This window comes from Heteronotia binoei, chromosome 14 (assembly GCF_032191835.1).
Source record: "Heteronotia binoei isolate CCM8104 ecotype False Entrance Well chromosome 14, APGP_CSIRO_Hbin_v1, whole genome shotgun sequence".
NCBI classification, from domain to species: Eukaryota; Metazoa; Chordata; class Lepidosauria; order Squamata; family Gekkonidae; genus Heteronotia; species Heteronotia binoei.
The window spans coordinates 10253886-10270100 of record NC_083236.1 but is presented as its reverse complement, the minus strand read 5'-3'; the positions used below and the strand labels follow the sequence as shown (position 1 = coordinate 10270100).

At 38.1% G+C, this 16215-nt stretch overlaps 1 protein-coding gene across 1 annotated transcript in view; it reads left to right on the top strand.

The window, feature by feature from the left end:
* KIZ (kizuna centrosomal protein) overlaps nucleotides 1–16215 on the top strand; it is a 166723-nt gene that overhangs the window by 122870 nt on the left and 27638 nt on the right. Inside the window, exon 12 of the mRNA XM_060253930.1 lies at nucleotides 3583–3682. Within this exon, the coding sequence (XP_060109913.1) occupies nucleotides 3583–3682 (100 nt within the window). The remainder of the gene's footprint in view (nucleotides 1–3582; nucleotides 3683–16215) is intronic.

Sequence of the window (16215 nt, the reverse complement as noted above, 5' to 3'; positions counted from 1 at the left end):
TTCTATTATTCTGGCTGTTTTTATTTATGAGCTTCCCCGGTACAGTCTGGAAAGCCATGCTGGCGACTGGTGCCCCTTGTGGGAAGATGGTGTGGGTGGGAGGAGGCTTAGGCGGTCACCTACTTCGATGCTCTGGGCCTGTTTCAGTAGGGATCGATATAGCTGAAAAGTTTTTGGGTAAATCTGGTGTCCCCACCAGTGTTCCTGCTGAGTTAGTGTGAGCTAACTCACAGTTTTTTTAGCCTCCAGCTCATATATTGTTGTCTTAGCTCAGAAAAGATGGCCCCAGAGCACACTAATTTATGCAGTAGCCAAATCACTTGTTCATAACTTTAATGCCAGTAGCTCACAAAGTGGAATATTTGCTCACAAAACCGCACAGCTTAGAGGGAATATTGTTGCCAACCCTTTTTGAGCCTGCAGGCACCTTTGGAATTCTGATGCAGCATGGTGGGAACAGCCACAAGATGACTTTTACAGAAGATGGAGCTAGCCACAGAATGGCTTCTTCAGCTTACCTTCACTCACACAGTTAAGAACCTTGTGCTATGATGGCAGTTGCTGCCAAAACAATGTTTAAAAGAATCATATCGTTGGAAGGGACCATACAGACCATCTACTCCAACTCCCTGCTCCATGCAGGATCAGTCTAAAGCATCTCCGACAAATAATAATCCAGCTGTGTTTTGAAGACTGCCAGTGACAGGGAGCTCACCACCTCCCTAGATAGCTGGTTCCACCTCTGAACTACCCTGACTGTAATTTTTTCCTCCTAATATCCAGCTGGTATTCTTCTGCTTGTAATTTGAGCCCATTGCTTCAGGTCTATCCTTGACTGCCAAATGGAACAGCTCCTTGCCCTTCTCTAAATGAAAGCCTTTCAAATGTTTAACGAGAGCAATAATGTCCCTCCCCCTCAATCTCCTCTTCTCTAGACTGAACATTCCCAAGGCCCTCAGCCTTTCCTCATAGGGTTCTTCCTCCAGGCCCTCGATCATCCTTGTTGCTCTCTTCTTCATCTGCTCGATTTTGTCCACATCTTTTTTGAAGCGAGGCCTCCAGAACTGCTCACAGTATTCCAGTTGAGGCCTGACCAAGGCAGAATACAGCAGACCTATGACCTCCTGTGATTTTGATGCACAGCCGATCAAAACCTCCAGTGGCTAATCAGTTGAGAACATCAATTTGACAATACAATCTTTGCCACCAGGTTTGATCAACAAGAACATGCAAAGACATTATCATTGGTTGCTCTTGAGCTATAGAACTCCATTATATAGAACTCTTCAATATCTGAAACAACCTCACATTTAATCCACGTCAGTAGCATCTACTCTGGCAGCAACTTTCCAAGGTCTTGAGAAAAAGCATTTCCTAGCCCTTCAATCTGACCTCCTTTGAATCAGAGATGCAGGCATTGGACCCAGCACACACACACGAAGCGGGTTCCATACTTCATTGAGCTGTGGCCTCTATCTAAAGTTGTCAGTGACCAAGTAACAGCAACACAAATGTACAATTAGGAATAGAAATCCTTAATGTTGGAAGGGAAAAAATCATAGAAGGATGTTTTGTAAATGAATCAATATTGATCAATTTTTTTGCTCCTTGAGTAGGATAGTACACCAAAGAGAGATGCAGTATTCCACCAGCAACAAAATCATGTACAAAAATTGCAAACAAATAATTTCAAATATTTCAATGCGTTTAGTATACATCAATGTACTCAATATCACAAAATGTATAAATGTCTATAAATGCACAAACAAAATTCTCATACGAAACCACATTGAACTAATAAGGGAAAAACCAATTTTAAATAGAGAGTCACAGGCTTCAGCAATGATTACAACGAAAGTCCAGGGGAAATTGCTCATGATCTAATCCATTCAAATTGTGTCCCACTGAAATTCTACTGTATATCAGAACTGTCCAAAACTACCCAGCAGATCATAAACAGAGTCTTGTTTCACCATAGCTTGATCACCAGGAACCATCTCATCTGGGATGCTTAATGCTTGCCTCTGTAAGGTCCAAACAAAAAAAAAAAAGCCAAACCATTCAACAGTATAATTCTACGACACAACAGTGAAACACATCAACAATGTTTTTCATTGTCGTGTCATAGAATTATACTGTTGAATGATTCCTGGTGAGCAAGCTTCAGTGAAACAAGGCTCCATTTATAGCTAGCTGGCCTGTTGGGTAGTTTTGGACTGTTGGGTAGTTTTGGACCATTCTGATATAAGTAGAATTCCAGTGCAGTGCAATTTGAATGGATTAGTGCATGAGTGATTTCCCCTGGACTCTACTTGTAATCATTGCTGAAGCCTGTGACTCTCTATTTAAAATTGGTTTTTCCCTTATTAATGCAATGTGTTTTTGTATGAGAATTTTCCTTGCATAGGATAAGGTAATTCATACTTCAAGTCTCTAAAAGACATTTTGCATTTAGGAACAAAAGTGTGCAGGAAAGGGTGTTTTAAAAAAACAAGTTGCATATTCATTTGCATTTGGAAAGTTTGCATAAATTCTGGTCCAAATCAAATAGTGTTCTGCTTTGCTGCAGTCCTTCTTTTGTGACTTGTAGTTGGATGTTTCCTTCATTCTGAGTTCAGTGAGGCTTGTTTCCTAGTATGTTAATCTTAAGGTGTCTTCTAATTGAATGCCTGGAAAATAACAATAGTAGCAGTAAATAACAACTTTTGGAAAAGAAAAATCAGGATAGCCTGGTTTTGTTTTTAAGGCATTTCCACTGCATGTTTCCTCTCTCCAAGTATTTAGCAATCAATTTTGACTGGCATTCTTATCACTACGGTTTATTCTGTAGCCTTTGGACCCACAAAGGTGCTGTGTGTTTGTCGAGGGACAAATGCTTTCATGTGCCACAACTATAATCTCTGATCAATAGCATATATGCATCTCTCTCTCTCTCTCTCTCTTTTGCTATCTCAAAAATAGGGGTAAAGAGGTTCCAGTTAGTGGATGCCTTTATAGATCACAGATGTTTTGGAAAGGTTCAGATTGGGTTCAGTAACTGAGCAATTAAACAGGATGCTTAGGACAGTGCCGTGTTGTACAGCCAGAAAGCATAGTGTGTTGAAGAAAAGCCAAGGGCAGTATATTTGTCAGATGCTCTTATTCATTATTTTAAATAGTTTTCCGAACATCAAAAGGGATTGTGTCCTGTAATGTGTCTTTGGACTTAGCTTGTTTGTTAATGGAAAAATAAAATATTTTAGAGTTCTATTTAAATTTCAGCTTTGCTCTTGGCAAGCTGCTATGCTATGCTCATATATTCTGAGTCACATATGCCAGGGCCTTTTATTAATATCCCTGGAAAAAGACACAAAATATTATTTGTTGGAAGCAGTTTGCAGATTATTGGTTGACATGGTCTATTAAGAACAACTTAAAAAAATTCTTCAAAGTACAAAGTGCAAAACATTTCCTACCCTGTTGTTTGTATAGTTTCTTTTCTCACTATCTTTTTCAAGGCAGAAGTTTCTGTGTGTAGCTGGTTTTAATTCAATTTAACCAACAAATAATTGAAAGTGTTTTTGGTGTTTATCCTTATTATAGATTTGAATACTGATGGCCATAGTGTAAAAGAACAGAAAAGCAATGCAACCAGTTCAGAAGCTAGTTTTTCATATCAAGAAAAAAGAAGCCCTTTGTCAAGGTAAAGTCATTTAAAGCACTGAATAATTTGAACCTGGTGGGAAAAAAAAATGCCTCTAGAAAATGAATGGCACTCTGGCGGCAATATTTTGATCCAAGGGCTAAGGGTTGAGATTTCTGTTTCTCTAAAACAACAACTTTAAATTTCATACACCTCAGAAAATATTTGCACTAAAGCCAGGTATTGTTTTGCAGCTGTTGTGTTCTCATTTTAAGACTCAATTGACATCTCAGTGAACCACAAATTAGCGTGTACAGCTGCTCTCAGTAGGACTACTTAGAGACCAGACAATGGAAGTTGTCAGGAAAAGGGCAGACGTAAAACATAAAGTCTTGAAGAAATAAAGTGGTGTGTCGTCTTCTGCATGTAGTTGAGATGTAAATGAGCTTCAAGCTCAATACCTGGTTTTGTGCCCTCTAAAGAAGTATTTGATACTAGATTATTTGTTACTTTCTCCTTTGTATTTTGAATTGAGAGCATTTAATTAATGCCCTTGCTTTTTCCTAAAAGGGTGCAGTTTATCTCTGTTGGGGCAGGGGGTGGAGGGTAGACTACGTGGAATTCTTTTTAGTTCTTTGAGTAATGTTTTTTGTTACATTTTTTTCCTGTTAGCAGGAATCAAATCACTATTAATGAGCAACAGCAGAAAATGAAATGCAGTAAACAGTCATGGCATTTTAAATTGTCCTTAGATGGTTCCATAATAATTGTTAAAGCACTTTTTTGGTTTGGTTCTGATTATGTGGTAGATACTTGGAACCCATATTTATGGAGCGTGATTTGTGTGTGGTGGTGATATAGTTAGCATTATTCACAAGGATGTTATATTGTATTTTTTAATGATCTTAGAACTTCCATTGGTGACATGCTGATTTCCTGAACTGTACAAAACTGTACAAAAAATAAAATCTGTGAAACAGCCATGTGTTTTATAACTGATTTGGGGGAAGTTTGATTGGAATGTAAAGTATATCTGTTAAAATCCCATTTTATTAAGTTAATGAACCGTTTGCAAGAGTAGTAAATTGAGGGAATATCTAGTGCCTTGAAATTAAAAATAGCCTTTAGATGTTATTTGTAACCATTTGCCTGGGTTTGTCCTTCATTCGCTTTAATGGAGGAATTGACCTTTAATAATTCCAAACCCACAGTTCTTGTATTTTATACGGAAAGCACAGGGCTAAATATAAACACTGTAGTTGTTTTTTTAAAGGAATGTTCTGGTAGGTAGCAGTCTGCATTATAATATGAACTAGCAATGTCTCGCATTTCTGGAAATGCTGCTTATATAATGCAAATTCTGTAGCATTGTGATTATTTTTGAAATCCCGTATGCATGGAAGATAGATTTTTGGGGAGTATTGGCTGCACCAGATGATTTGTGCCCTTGGGTTATTGGGAACAAATACTTTAGTATAGTATGAATTTTTCGTTACCCTTAATCAAATAGTGTGCATTATAGCTTCTGAATAACTCGAAAACAAAGTACCTTTTTAAGACAAAATTGTTAAATACCACTTGCTGCGTTATACTTGACGTCTGTCTTAGAAAGCACAATGTAAGAATAAAGTGTAAAAGAATGGAAAATGGCGCAGGTGCTTATTTGCAGTTGGGACACGGTAAAATTTCTTACAAGCTGATGTCTAAGGATTCCACTTATTGTAGTCACTTCTTGCGCTTTATTGGTTTTACAAGTGGTCTTGAAACCCAGTACTTGAAAATAAACATAACAGTCTAGTATCACTGTGGTACTTTTAATACCTCCCCCTTCGCAATATTTAGTCACTGAGCTCATGAGTGACCTCGAAAAATACCATGATGGACCTAAATAAAAAAAATGGCTTCCTCTGATGTCCTACAGACAATAATTATGATGTGCTAGTTAAGTCCAAACTACAGCTGAGGGATTTTACTTTAAAGCAGAGGCTTGGGCGCAAAAATGCATTTATAGCTCTTTGTCTGGCACCTCATTATGCGTGGGCCTGATTCATTAAGTAATTGGTTTGCAGTTGTTTACATGAGTATTAAGGCTTTCTATTCAGCAGTCTTTGAGAGATACATTGTGCAAATGTTGCATGTTATGAATGCAGAATGAGGGGCAGCGGACAAGTCCTATTGGCTGAACACTGCGCTCTGTTGAAAAGCAAGAGAAAAGAGATTGGGTGCTGCTTTGCATAGCAATGACTTTCTTAATAAGCTTTACAGATTAATACACACAAGCTATAAAAGATGCAAAGAGATACTCTTAGCACATTAACCATGCTCATTTCACTATTATGGCACTGGAGATGGAAAGAATTGAAAGCTTTCATATTTGGGTTGTGGGTTTTTTCCCCTCCTTCCAGTGCAACTTCAGTGCATGAGACTTAATAGAATCCAATGTTTATTGTATTATAAATCATGGGGGAAGTAGGCAGACCTGCAACAGTTTATTATTAAAGATTCTTTCAATGTAAATCTTTTTCCGCCATTGTGTCTCCTACAGCAAAATCATTTTGTGGTTGAGTGGGGATGAAAAGCATAATGTACGAAGGAGTGAGTCTTAATAGGAAGCTGCTCTCTGATTGAAGGCCACTTGTTCTCTTTTGTTTGGAGGTGCATACCACTGCTTCCTCTACTCCAGCAGATATTACCCTGTTGGACCTCCACTGCAAAATCATTTTCTCCCGATATTTCTACAATTTAATACAGACAATGTTTTAAATGGAGACCTTAACTTTTTAACTGAAGTGTCATATAGTGTCAACAAACAAAATGAATTAAATGATTTTGAGGAAAGGGGTACCATTAAGCTGTGTCTTAATTTCTAAACTGACATCCATCAGAGCGATGTGTGTGGCATTTTGTGTTTCTGTAGCAATATAGTTGACCAGTTGAGGTCAGTAGCATTCTAGTATTGCAGTTTTTGGCAAAACGTAATCTCTTTTTTTGAGGGTTTTTTTTGGGGGGGGGGTTTGCTACGTCTCAGAATTATTGACGTTAAAACTAAATGTGCCATTAAGTTCATTTTCAAAATTTGCTCATTAAGCAGAAACTAATTCTTAAAATGTTTTATTTGCTCAAATGTATCACTAATTATCAGCAGCCATTCTTTTTGTTAATGACTCCCAATTGTAACATATTAAGTAATCTATATAAATATTTTAGATTTAAATCTGTTTCTCCAATCTGAGGACAAGGAAATTAACTCTACACAGCCAATTGCCCCACTACAAAGAAAAGGATGCTGCAAGTTGCTTCCATGCTTTAGAGAAGACAGACTCACCTCTACTATGTTTGTTTCCCCAGTTGAACCTAAACAGATGATAGCCATATATATTAAATTTTGTTGTGGTTCAGTCACACAGTCGAGTCCGACTCTTTGCGACCCCATGGACAAAGTCACCCCAGGCCTTCCTGTCTTCCACCTCCTGTCTTTCACCATATTAAATTGACCATACTTTTAATCTGTTAAAAACACTTCCATTATTTTGTATGCTAATATATTGTCCTCTATACATCTGACCGTTATTTCTATTTCCATTTCATCATATCTGAAGAAGTGTTGTGTGCACACAAAAGCTTGTACCTTTCATAAAACTTTGTTGGTCTTAAAGGCACCACTGAAAAATGTTGTATATAATGAATGTGCTTCTGATAAACTGCCCTGGCTCCTATGCAGAGAGCCAAAATGGCCATTGGGGGTCACTGTTTCTTTGCTGAATTACCACTGCTTTAATTTTGAGTCTAGTAGAAGACGTTTAATTTACTTTTAATGTAAATTGCTTAATAAGCATTGCGATGCTTTAGTTTTTTATTTTAAAGACACGTAACAATTACGGTACATACAGATGTAACTTACCACAAAGCATAAGAATCCGTTTTTAAATGAGTATTTTTCTGTGTTACATGTGATCCCAAGCTATGGACATGTATTTATTTAAAATATTTTATAAGACTTTTTCAATATGCTCACAAGATGGTTTACGAAAATAAAACCAGAACAAAGTCAGCAGCTTAAAATATCAGCTAATAACATAAATCAGAGAAGTGTAATAAAAGAGCAAAGCAAATTGGAAAAAGGGTTTTAACTATCTTAAAATGGGAAAACAGCTAAAAGCATTTCCAAGCGAAGCATTTCACAATTTGGGGGCCTCAACAGAAGAGTTCCTACTTCTTGTGGAGGTCAAGTCTTGCTTCCATGTAAAATTGATGTGAAATGGAGCCTTTACAATAAGCAGAGAGGCTCAACTGGGAGGAATTTTTCCCTAAGATGCTAAGAACCCCAGGCTGTTTGTTTATTTCTGTCAATTTATATTACGCCCTCCCCACAGTATTTTTATTTACACAGACAAGACAAATGCAAACAACAAAACATAACATAACAAACCCATCTGATAACCTCATATCCAGTATGAGAGATGATACCATCATCTTATGGTGATGTTGCAACAAAAAACTCCCCAAAGCAAAACAATGAAAATATATAAACCAATATGAGAAAAATCGTGAATAGATAAAAAGGAAGAAAGGAGAAAAGGGGAGTGGGGGGGGGTGCTTCCATCCAAGTTGACTGAGATTTTACATAATTTTTATTTATGAAAAACAGTATCCTCTAATATAACTATTCAGTGCCTTAGTCAAATTTTCAGGTAAGGACATCCATTAAAAGAAATTCTTTAATAAACTATAGTCTGGAAATTCCATTAAATAAACTATAAAACTATTCAAAATTATATTAAAATCATCTTTCTTTTTCTCTTGAATTAATCTAATTGTGTTTGTTAGTTTTTCAAGTTCTGCTGTATTCCTTGATTTAGTGTGCCACCTATCCAAGGAAAATTTAGTATACATTCTTCTGGCATTGAGCAATAAGCATCCTAGTTGTGACTAAAAGCAAGTTCGTAAGTATTTTTTGTTTGCATTGGAAATTTTCATTGATAAATAAGTTAAGCAGGGCTAGTTCAAAGGTAGGTTTTACTTGTTCCTAGGTTATTATAACAACTCTGCAAACATTGATTTCCAAAAATTTTCTATAACTGGACAAGACTACCACATATTAATAAATCCAAGGTTTTTTAGGCTTTAAAAGTCAATACATGAACCTTGGATTGAGCCAAGAAACTAATTGGAAGCCTGTTTAGCTGTTTCAGAACAGGTGAAATATGAGCATGCTTGATTAATCCTCTTGATAAACAAACAGTAGCATTTTGCACTGGGTTAACTACCTTCAGAAAAATCATACATTTATTTCTAAAAGGTGGTTAAACTTAATAGAGAGCTGTTTCCAAAGTGCTTGGATGGCAAATAGCCAAGTAGAATTCTGTATTTAGCTACCTTTTTATCTTCCCCTTGACTCTAGCTTTGACTCCAATGTTGTAGTTGCTAAAGTTCCTTTGTTTGTCTACTCCAGGTATCTCCAATGTGTGCCTATGGGAACCATGGAACACAGTGGTGTACAGTATCCACTTGCTTCTTCTCCAAAGTAAATAGCCAGGACTGGCTATCCTCTATGTCTTTGAAGCAGACAATGCTTGAAAAGATTTTAGGACAGAGTTATCAAATGTATGGCCCGTGGGTCAGAACTGGCCCGCCCAGGTCTCTAATCCGGTCCCTGAGCAAGGGGGGAGAGAGAGAGGTGGAGAGAACTATTATTTCAGCTGCCAAGTGCAGCTTCCACTTTTTGGTTCTCTTTCCCTCTTGAAGTGGTTGGGGCCAAAAGCCGCTCCCTTCCCACACAAATCCCACCCACTTGTTACTTGGAGCTGCAGGAGGAATGAGCAGCACAGAGGACGTTATGAAAGTGCCAGCTTCTCTCAGTTGCATGGGCAGCCCAGGGCTGCTGACACTGATCCTCTTCCCCCCCCCCCCTTTGCAAAAGTCTCATTTGGATTTACACCAGCTTGCTTGATTACCCACCTCCATGCTGTCTACCCCCACCTCTTCATCCTTTTTGGCTGATCTTGTTGGTTTACATGGGGGGGGGGGGAAGCTCCTATATGCAGTTCCCCTTCTCAAGAGGAGGGAGAAAAACCTATAATATAGTGGGTTCAAAGCATCGAGGAGACGAGATAACAGTGATAACAGCTCTTTATTAGGGGCAGCATGGTAGATGGCTGCACTAACAAGACTGCGCAACCGGCCAATGGAGCCTTAATATATACAACTCTGGGTTCCCGCACTAGCAGGTTATTGGCCCATTCAAACTGGCCGGGGCCCTATGATTGGTGCAGGGCAGCAGGTATCAGGATCCTGCTGCCCATTGTCCCAAGTTCCCCAAGCTCCGTTCTTCTGGCTCCAATAAGCTAAATAGGAATACCCAGATACTTGACATAATTCTACATATATAACAAAAGCAAAGGTATATTTGGAACAAACGAGCACTCAGACCCCACTCTCCCTACTGCCCAGCTGCTCCTATCTATACCTTCCATTCTTTGCTTATTCCGCACCATCTTTTCAATATTTTCTTTAAATATCAGTCCTCAATAGGGAAGAGGGAGCTCAGTGGGGATGTGGTGCTGTTGATTCTTGAAACCCGTGCAGGTATACAGGCTGGCCCCCCCCCCCCAATAGTTTTTGGTGAACACCAAATCCCCTTGTCAAATCCTCAGTGAGCTCGGACCGCCTCTGGCATGTCTTATAGATCAGGGGCGCGGTATGGGTGCATGTGGTCTAATAGAGTAGCCACCCTATGGCCCATTAAGAGTTCGGCCAGACTGCGGCCGGTGATGGAACTGGGGATGGAATGTTGAGCTAGAAGGCTTTCTGCCAGGCGAGCTTCCCAGTCCCCATGGATGCTTCAGTGGAGCGATTCCTTTGTTGCATGCACCATCCTTTCTGCCTGGTCGTTGGTGGTAGGATGAAAGGGGGCCGACGTATGCTTTATTAAGTTTTGGCCGCAGAAATCCTGAAACTCGGCTGATGTGAAGTCCGTTCCATTATCTGAGACCAATGTGTCAGGCAGGCCGTGGGTGGTGAAAACCCTGTGCAGGGCACCCAGGGTGGCCCAGGTTGATGTGGATGCTACGGGGACAACTTCTAACCACTTAGAATATGAATCTACGATAAGGAAAAATGTTTTCTCCTGTAAGGGCCCCACAAAGTCAAGGTGCAGGCGGGATCAGGGGTTACGGGTTGACTCCCACTGTTGGACCGGGGCTCTCAGGGGGGGCTGGACGTGTTTCTTGACACAGCTGGCACTGGGCTACCCAGGCTTCAATGGCCTCGTCCAGTCCCGGCCACCACATATAACTGCAGGCCAGCACCTCCATGCGCACAATCCACGGGTGGATCTCATGTAACGCTGAGAGGACATACTGTCACAGCACTGGAGGCACCACCCTATTTCCCCATAACAAACACCCCTTATGGACTGATAGTTTGTCTCAGCGGGACACGAAAGCAACAAATTCCGACCTCACCTGGCCCATAGGCCATCCCCTTGACGCCCAGGCCAAAACGCAGGAGAGGATTCTGTCCTTTTGTGAACAGCAGGCAATGTTCTTGGTGTGCACTGGGTGGTCTGGTAGCGAGTCCAACGCCATGATGTAATGTGCTGGTGCTGGGTCGGAGTCTGTTGAGGGCAGCGGCAGGCGATTCAGGGCATTGGTGTGATCCATAGCCTTCCCTGGCCAGTACTGTACGTCATGTAATGGCAACCTGAAAGAAAAATGGACCACTGCAAAACCAGCGAACCCCTTTTTATCTATCTGCACGTAATTGCACTTGGGCTTTTGTGAGGTCCATGAATAATAGGCCACCAGGACCTCGCAGCCATCAGGTAGCACATGGGCTAAGACCTTGCCAACCCCATAGGGAGAGGCATTGCGGGCCAGTACAACAGGTAGCCACTCGTTTAAATGCGCCAGCAAGCTGTTTGAAGTCAGTAAAGTTTTTTTTTTTTCCACACTTAAATTTTTATTAATTTTTCTAAACAAAATATTCATAGACATTAAACATAATAAGCAATAACACAGATAAATACTAAAACAACATAAAGAGTACTCTTACAGTCTTCTGTTAATACATATCTAAGCATTTACCATCCATGTTTCAAGTATATTATTTCACAATGTATCCTATCTTTTTTTCCAAATTAAGAAGAAATTTAGTAGTATGAGAAGGTTATGTATTTTTTTGGAATGCATTTTTCAAATTCATCATCCAAGCTAATATAATTTAAAAAACGGGAACCATTTTTCAATAAAATTGTTGTCTTTCTGTGGTAAATCATTCACCCTTATCTGTATAGCTAGTTTATCTAATGCTGCTATTTCCCATACTTTGGACATCCATTGTTGTTTATTAGGAGACACATCACTCTTCCAATGTTGCGCTATCAAAAGCTTGGCCGCCATGAGTAATAAAGCTGCCAACTCCTTCTTTACTGAAGAAAGTTTTAAATTTGGCCAGTAGTTCAGAAGGATTGACTCTGGGGTAAAAGGAATATTACCCTCAACAATATTGTCTACTGTTTTTTTAATCTCCTTCCAAAAATTATTAATTTCCGGGCACAGCCACCAGCAATGTAAAAAGGACCCTTCCTGCCTACAGTGTTTCCAGCATTCAGGGTTGGGTTTTATATGTGACAGAAATAGCTTCTTAGGCGTCAGATACCACCTTGAGAAGAGTTTATAATTCTGAAGTTTTAATTTTAAAGAGTAAGTATTATAGAGAGGGGATTCCCATATAGTCTGCCATTGTTCTAAAGTAAATGGTATACCACAATCCTTTTCCCAAGCCTTTTGTTGACTAGTAATTTCGGACCAACTTTTAAAATTAAGAAGATTATAAATAGTTGAAGTTAAAGTTCTAGCCTGTTTGGGACTTCTTTTTAACAGGTTTTCATATGGTGTTAACGGTCTATCTATTATATCTATGATCCTAGGATTGTGTAGGACATAATGAAGTTGCTGGTATTGAAACCATGGTATATTTATGTTATATTGGGTTTCTAGTTGCGTTTTAGTCAACATTCGTTTGTTTTTAATAATGTCTTGAAACTGATGTATACCAGCCTCCCTCCAGATTTTAAAATCATATGTACCCCGACCTGGTTTAAACCAGGATTGTCCTAGGAAGCTTGCCATCGGTGAAATAGATGGTATTAGAGGTTTTTTGTATTTGTCCCATATCTTTAATGTTAGGGTTAAATAAGGATTGTCCTTGGAAATGAAGTGCCTATCATTTGGAGTATTCCAGATGGCTTCCCACAGTTGGTCCCCTAATAAATAGGATGCTTCAATATTCACCCAAGCTTTATCACAGTCCTTCATTGCATACCATAATATATTTTTTAAGTTAGCGGCCAAATAGTAAGCCTCTAAATTAGGCAAGCCTAACCCACCCTGTTTTGTTGGTCTAGTCATTAACTTAAATTGAAATCTAGGTTTTTTATGTGACCATAAAAATTTAGAAATAAGGTTTTGTTTATCCTTGAATTCTTTAGAAGGGATATAACATGGTAAGTTATAGAATAGGAATAAATATCTAGGAAGTACAAAGGTTTTAATCATATCTATTTTTTCCAGCAAGGTTAGATTAATTTTACCCCATTGTTCCATGTTTGATTTTATAGAGCTATCAAGAGGCTTATAATTTACAGAATAAAGGTCTTGTAAATTCAATGGTATCTGAATTCCCAAGTGTCTAAAAGACTTTTGTACCCATTTAAAAGGAAAAGCGTTTGTTAATTTCTGTCTGGAGGTTGGCAACAGAACTATAGGGTACAATTCAGATTTTGTATAATTTATAGTAAATCCGGATACCACACTGAACTTTTTGATTTGATGGAGTAATGAGCTAATTGACTGAAAGGGTTTAGTTAAATAGAAAATTGCATCGTCGGCAAAAAGACTTAATTTATGTTCCTCTTCTCCTACTTGAATACCACTGATTAATTTATCGTTTCTTATAGCAAACGCTAATGGTTCTATTGAGAGGGCAAATAAGATGGGGGATAAGGGGCAACCCTGTCTTGTGCCTCTATGTAGATTAAAATCCTCCGATCTATAGTTATTAATATAGATTTGTGCTTTTGGTTTAGCATACAGGGATTCAATAGAGGTCATGAATTTTGGTCCAAAGCCCATATGTTGTAATAGATATGTAGATATGGGACCTCCACTTTGTCAAAGGCCTTTTCCGCATCGATGGCCAACAGAACTGATTCCACTTTTTTTTGCTTTCCTACAAAGATTAAATCTAAAGTTTTACGGAAATTGTCTGTAAGAGTTCTAGTGGGAATAAAACCCAATTGGTCACTATGAATGTAGTATGCAATTATTTTATTTAATCTGTTAGCCATTACAGCTGAGAATATTTTAAAGTCATTTAAGACAGAAATGGGTCTATAGGAAGCAGGGTATTGTTTATCCTTCCCTGGTTTGGGTATCACTGTGATTCTAGCTTCTGTCCATGTAGTAGGTATAGTTCCATTAACCATTACTGAATTACAAGTTTGTACTAAGGGAGCTAATAACACAGATTTGAATTTCTTATAGAATTCAATGGGTATACCATCTCTACCTGGTGCCTTATTGTTTTTGATGTGCTTTAAAGTTTCATCCAGCTCAAATTGTGTTATTTCTTGCTCTAGAAATGAAAGATGTTCAGGTGTTATTTTGACATTGTAGTTTATAGCATTAAGGTATTCTTTAATGTTGGCTCGATCCGGTTCCTCTGATTTATACAGCTGTTGGTAATAATTATAAAAAATCTGAATTATCTCTTTAGATTTATTAACAAGATGAGATACCTTTTTTTGGATGGTCCTCTGCCTAAGTAACCTAATGAACCTTGGTGTTTTAGTAAAATATTTCTGATTGAGTATCATTAAATTTTTTTTGTATTTGAGAAGTCTCTAATAGTTCTAGTTTTCTACGCTCCTGCTCTAGCTTTCTTAACAATTTTTTACCTCCTTTTTTAGCATATTGTAGTTCCAACTGCCTGATATTACTGGTTATTTCAGATAGTAGTGCTTGTCTCTCTTTTTTATAGGTGGATGCGATTGCTATTAACTGCCCTCTTATAACAGCTTTGAATGCGTCCTATAATGTCTCCTGCGATACATCGTTGGTTGAATTAAATTTAAAGTATTCCTGTATTGAAGCTGTTATTTTTTCACACATCCCTTCATCTTGCAATAACAATTTATTCAATTTCCAATGATATCCTTGCGTGTCATCATTTTGAGTGGAAAGTGTACATGTTACCCACGAATGGTCTGAGATTATGCGGGGGCCAATGTCTGCCTCTTGTATCTGATTGGCTAGCCTTTTAGTTATAAGAAGATAGTCAATTCTGGTATGAATTTTATGTAAACTAGAATAGTAAGTGTATTGTTTAACTTCCGGGTTCAATAAACGCCATATGTCTACCAAATTAAATGACTCAATCATATTTGATAATTCAGTGCTTTTTGTTGCTTTTTTTCCTGTTTTGTGTGTTTTGTCCATTGTAGGGTCCATTATATAATTTAGATCTGCCCCAATAATGGTTTCACCAATTTGAAATTCTGCTAGGAGATTAAGAGTGGCCTTTATGAATTTTTTCTGGTTTACGTTTGGGGCATATAGGGATGCTACTGTAAGTGGCTGACCCTCTATTTCCCCTCTGACAAAAATATAATGACCCTTAGGATCTGACTTTATTTTTTGGCAATGAAAAGGTACTGATTTTGAGAACAGAATTGCTACACCTCTGGATTTTGAAGTCCCTGCAGCCAAATAACTTTGAGTAAACCAATTGGAGGATAACAGTTTTTCATTAGCATTTTTTAGATGTGTCTCCTGAAGAAATACAATGTTTGCCTTTTCCTTTTGCATAGAGTTAAGAAGCCTTTTGCGTTTTACAATGTTATTAAGACCTCTACAGTTCCAACTAAGAAGTTTGTACATATGTGCCATCTTTAATGTGGCTTAAGAGTACTCAACTGTATTATAACCTAACACAACTTAACACGAAAACTTCAAACGTGGTTCCCCTAAATAGGGATACTTCTCAGAATTCCTTCCCTATATAAAGGGGAGAGAAAGGAAGCTAGTAAAAAACTTCCTTGTCTGAAAAGGATATCTCACCTAACCTACCCTACCCTACAGGGGGGGCTTATTTCAAGCAATTTAATTTTGTTATGTATATAAAAAACAAATAAACCAGTTGCTTTGTTAAGTCCTCTACCTTCCCTTGCTCTTACAGAAGTATTATTACTGCCTATGTCAACCTTCTAAGAATTTTAAGAATTTTGTAAAACTTTCATAAATTTTCCAATAACCTCTTAAATATACCAATACTATATAAGACCCTATAAAACATTTTAATAAAACCTACACATTTACATTACATCTAATGTCCTTTAAATCTTATATGCATATTTAAACTTTCGTTCCCACCTACATCTATAATTATATTTAGCAACTGTAATACTTGAATAACAATAATCTATCATACCTATATTTTCCTTTCTATACATTCTGCCTTTACTTATATTTCCATGCATGTTTTTATTCTTAATGATATAAACACCAACCTTCCCATCGAAATTCAATTAACTA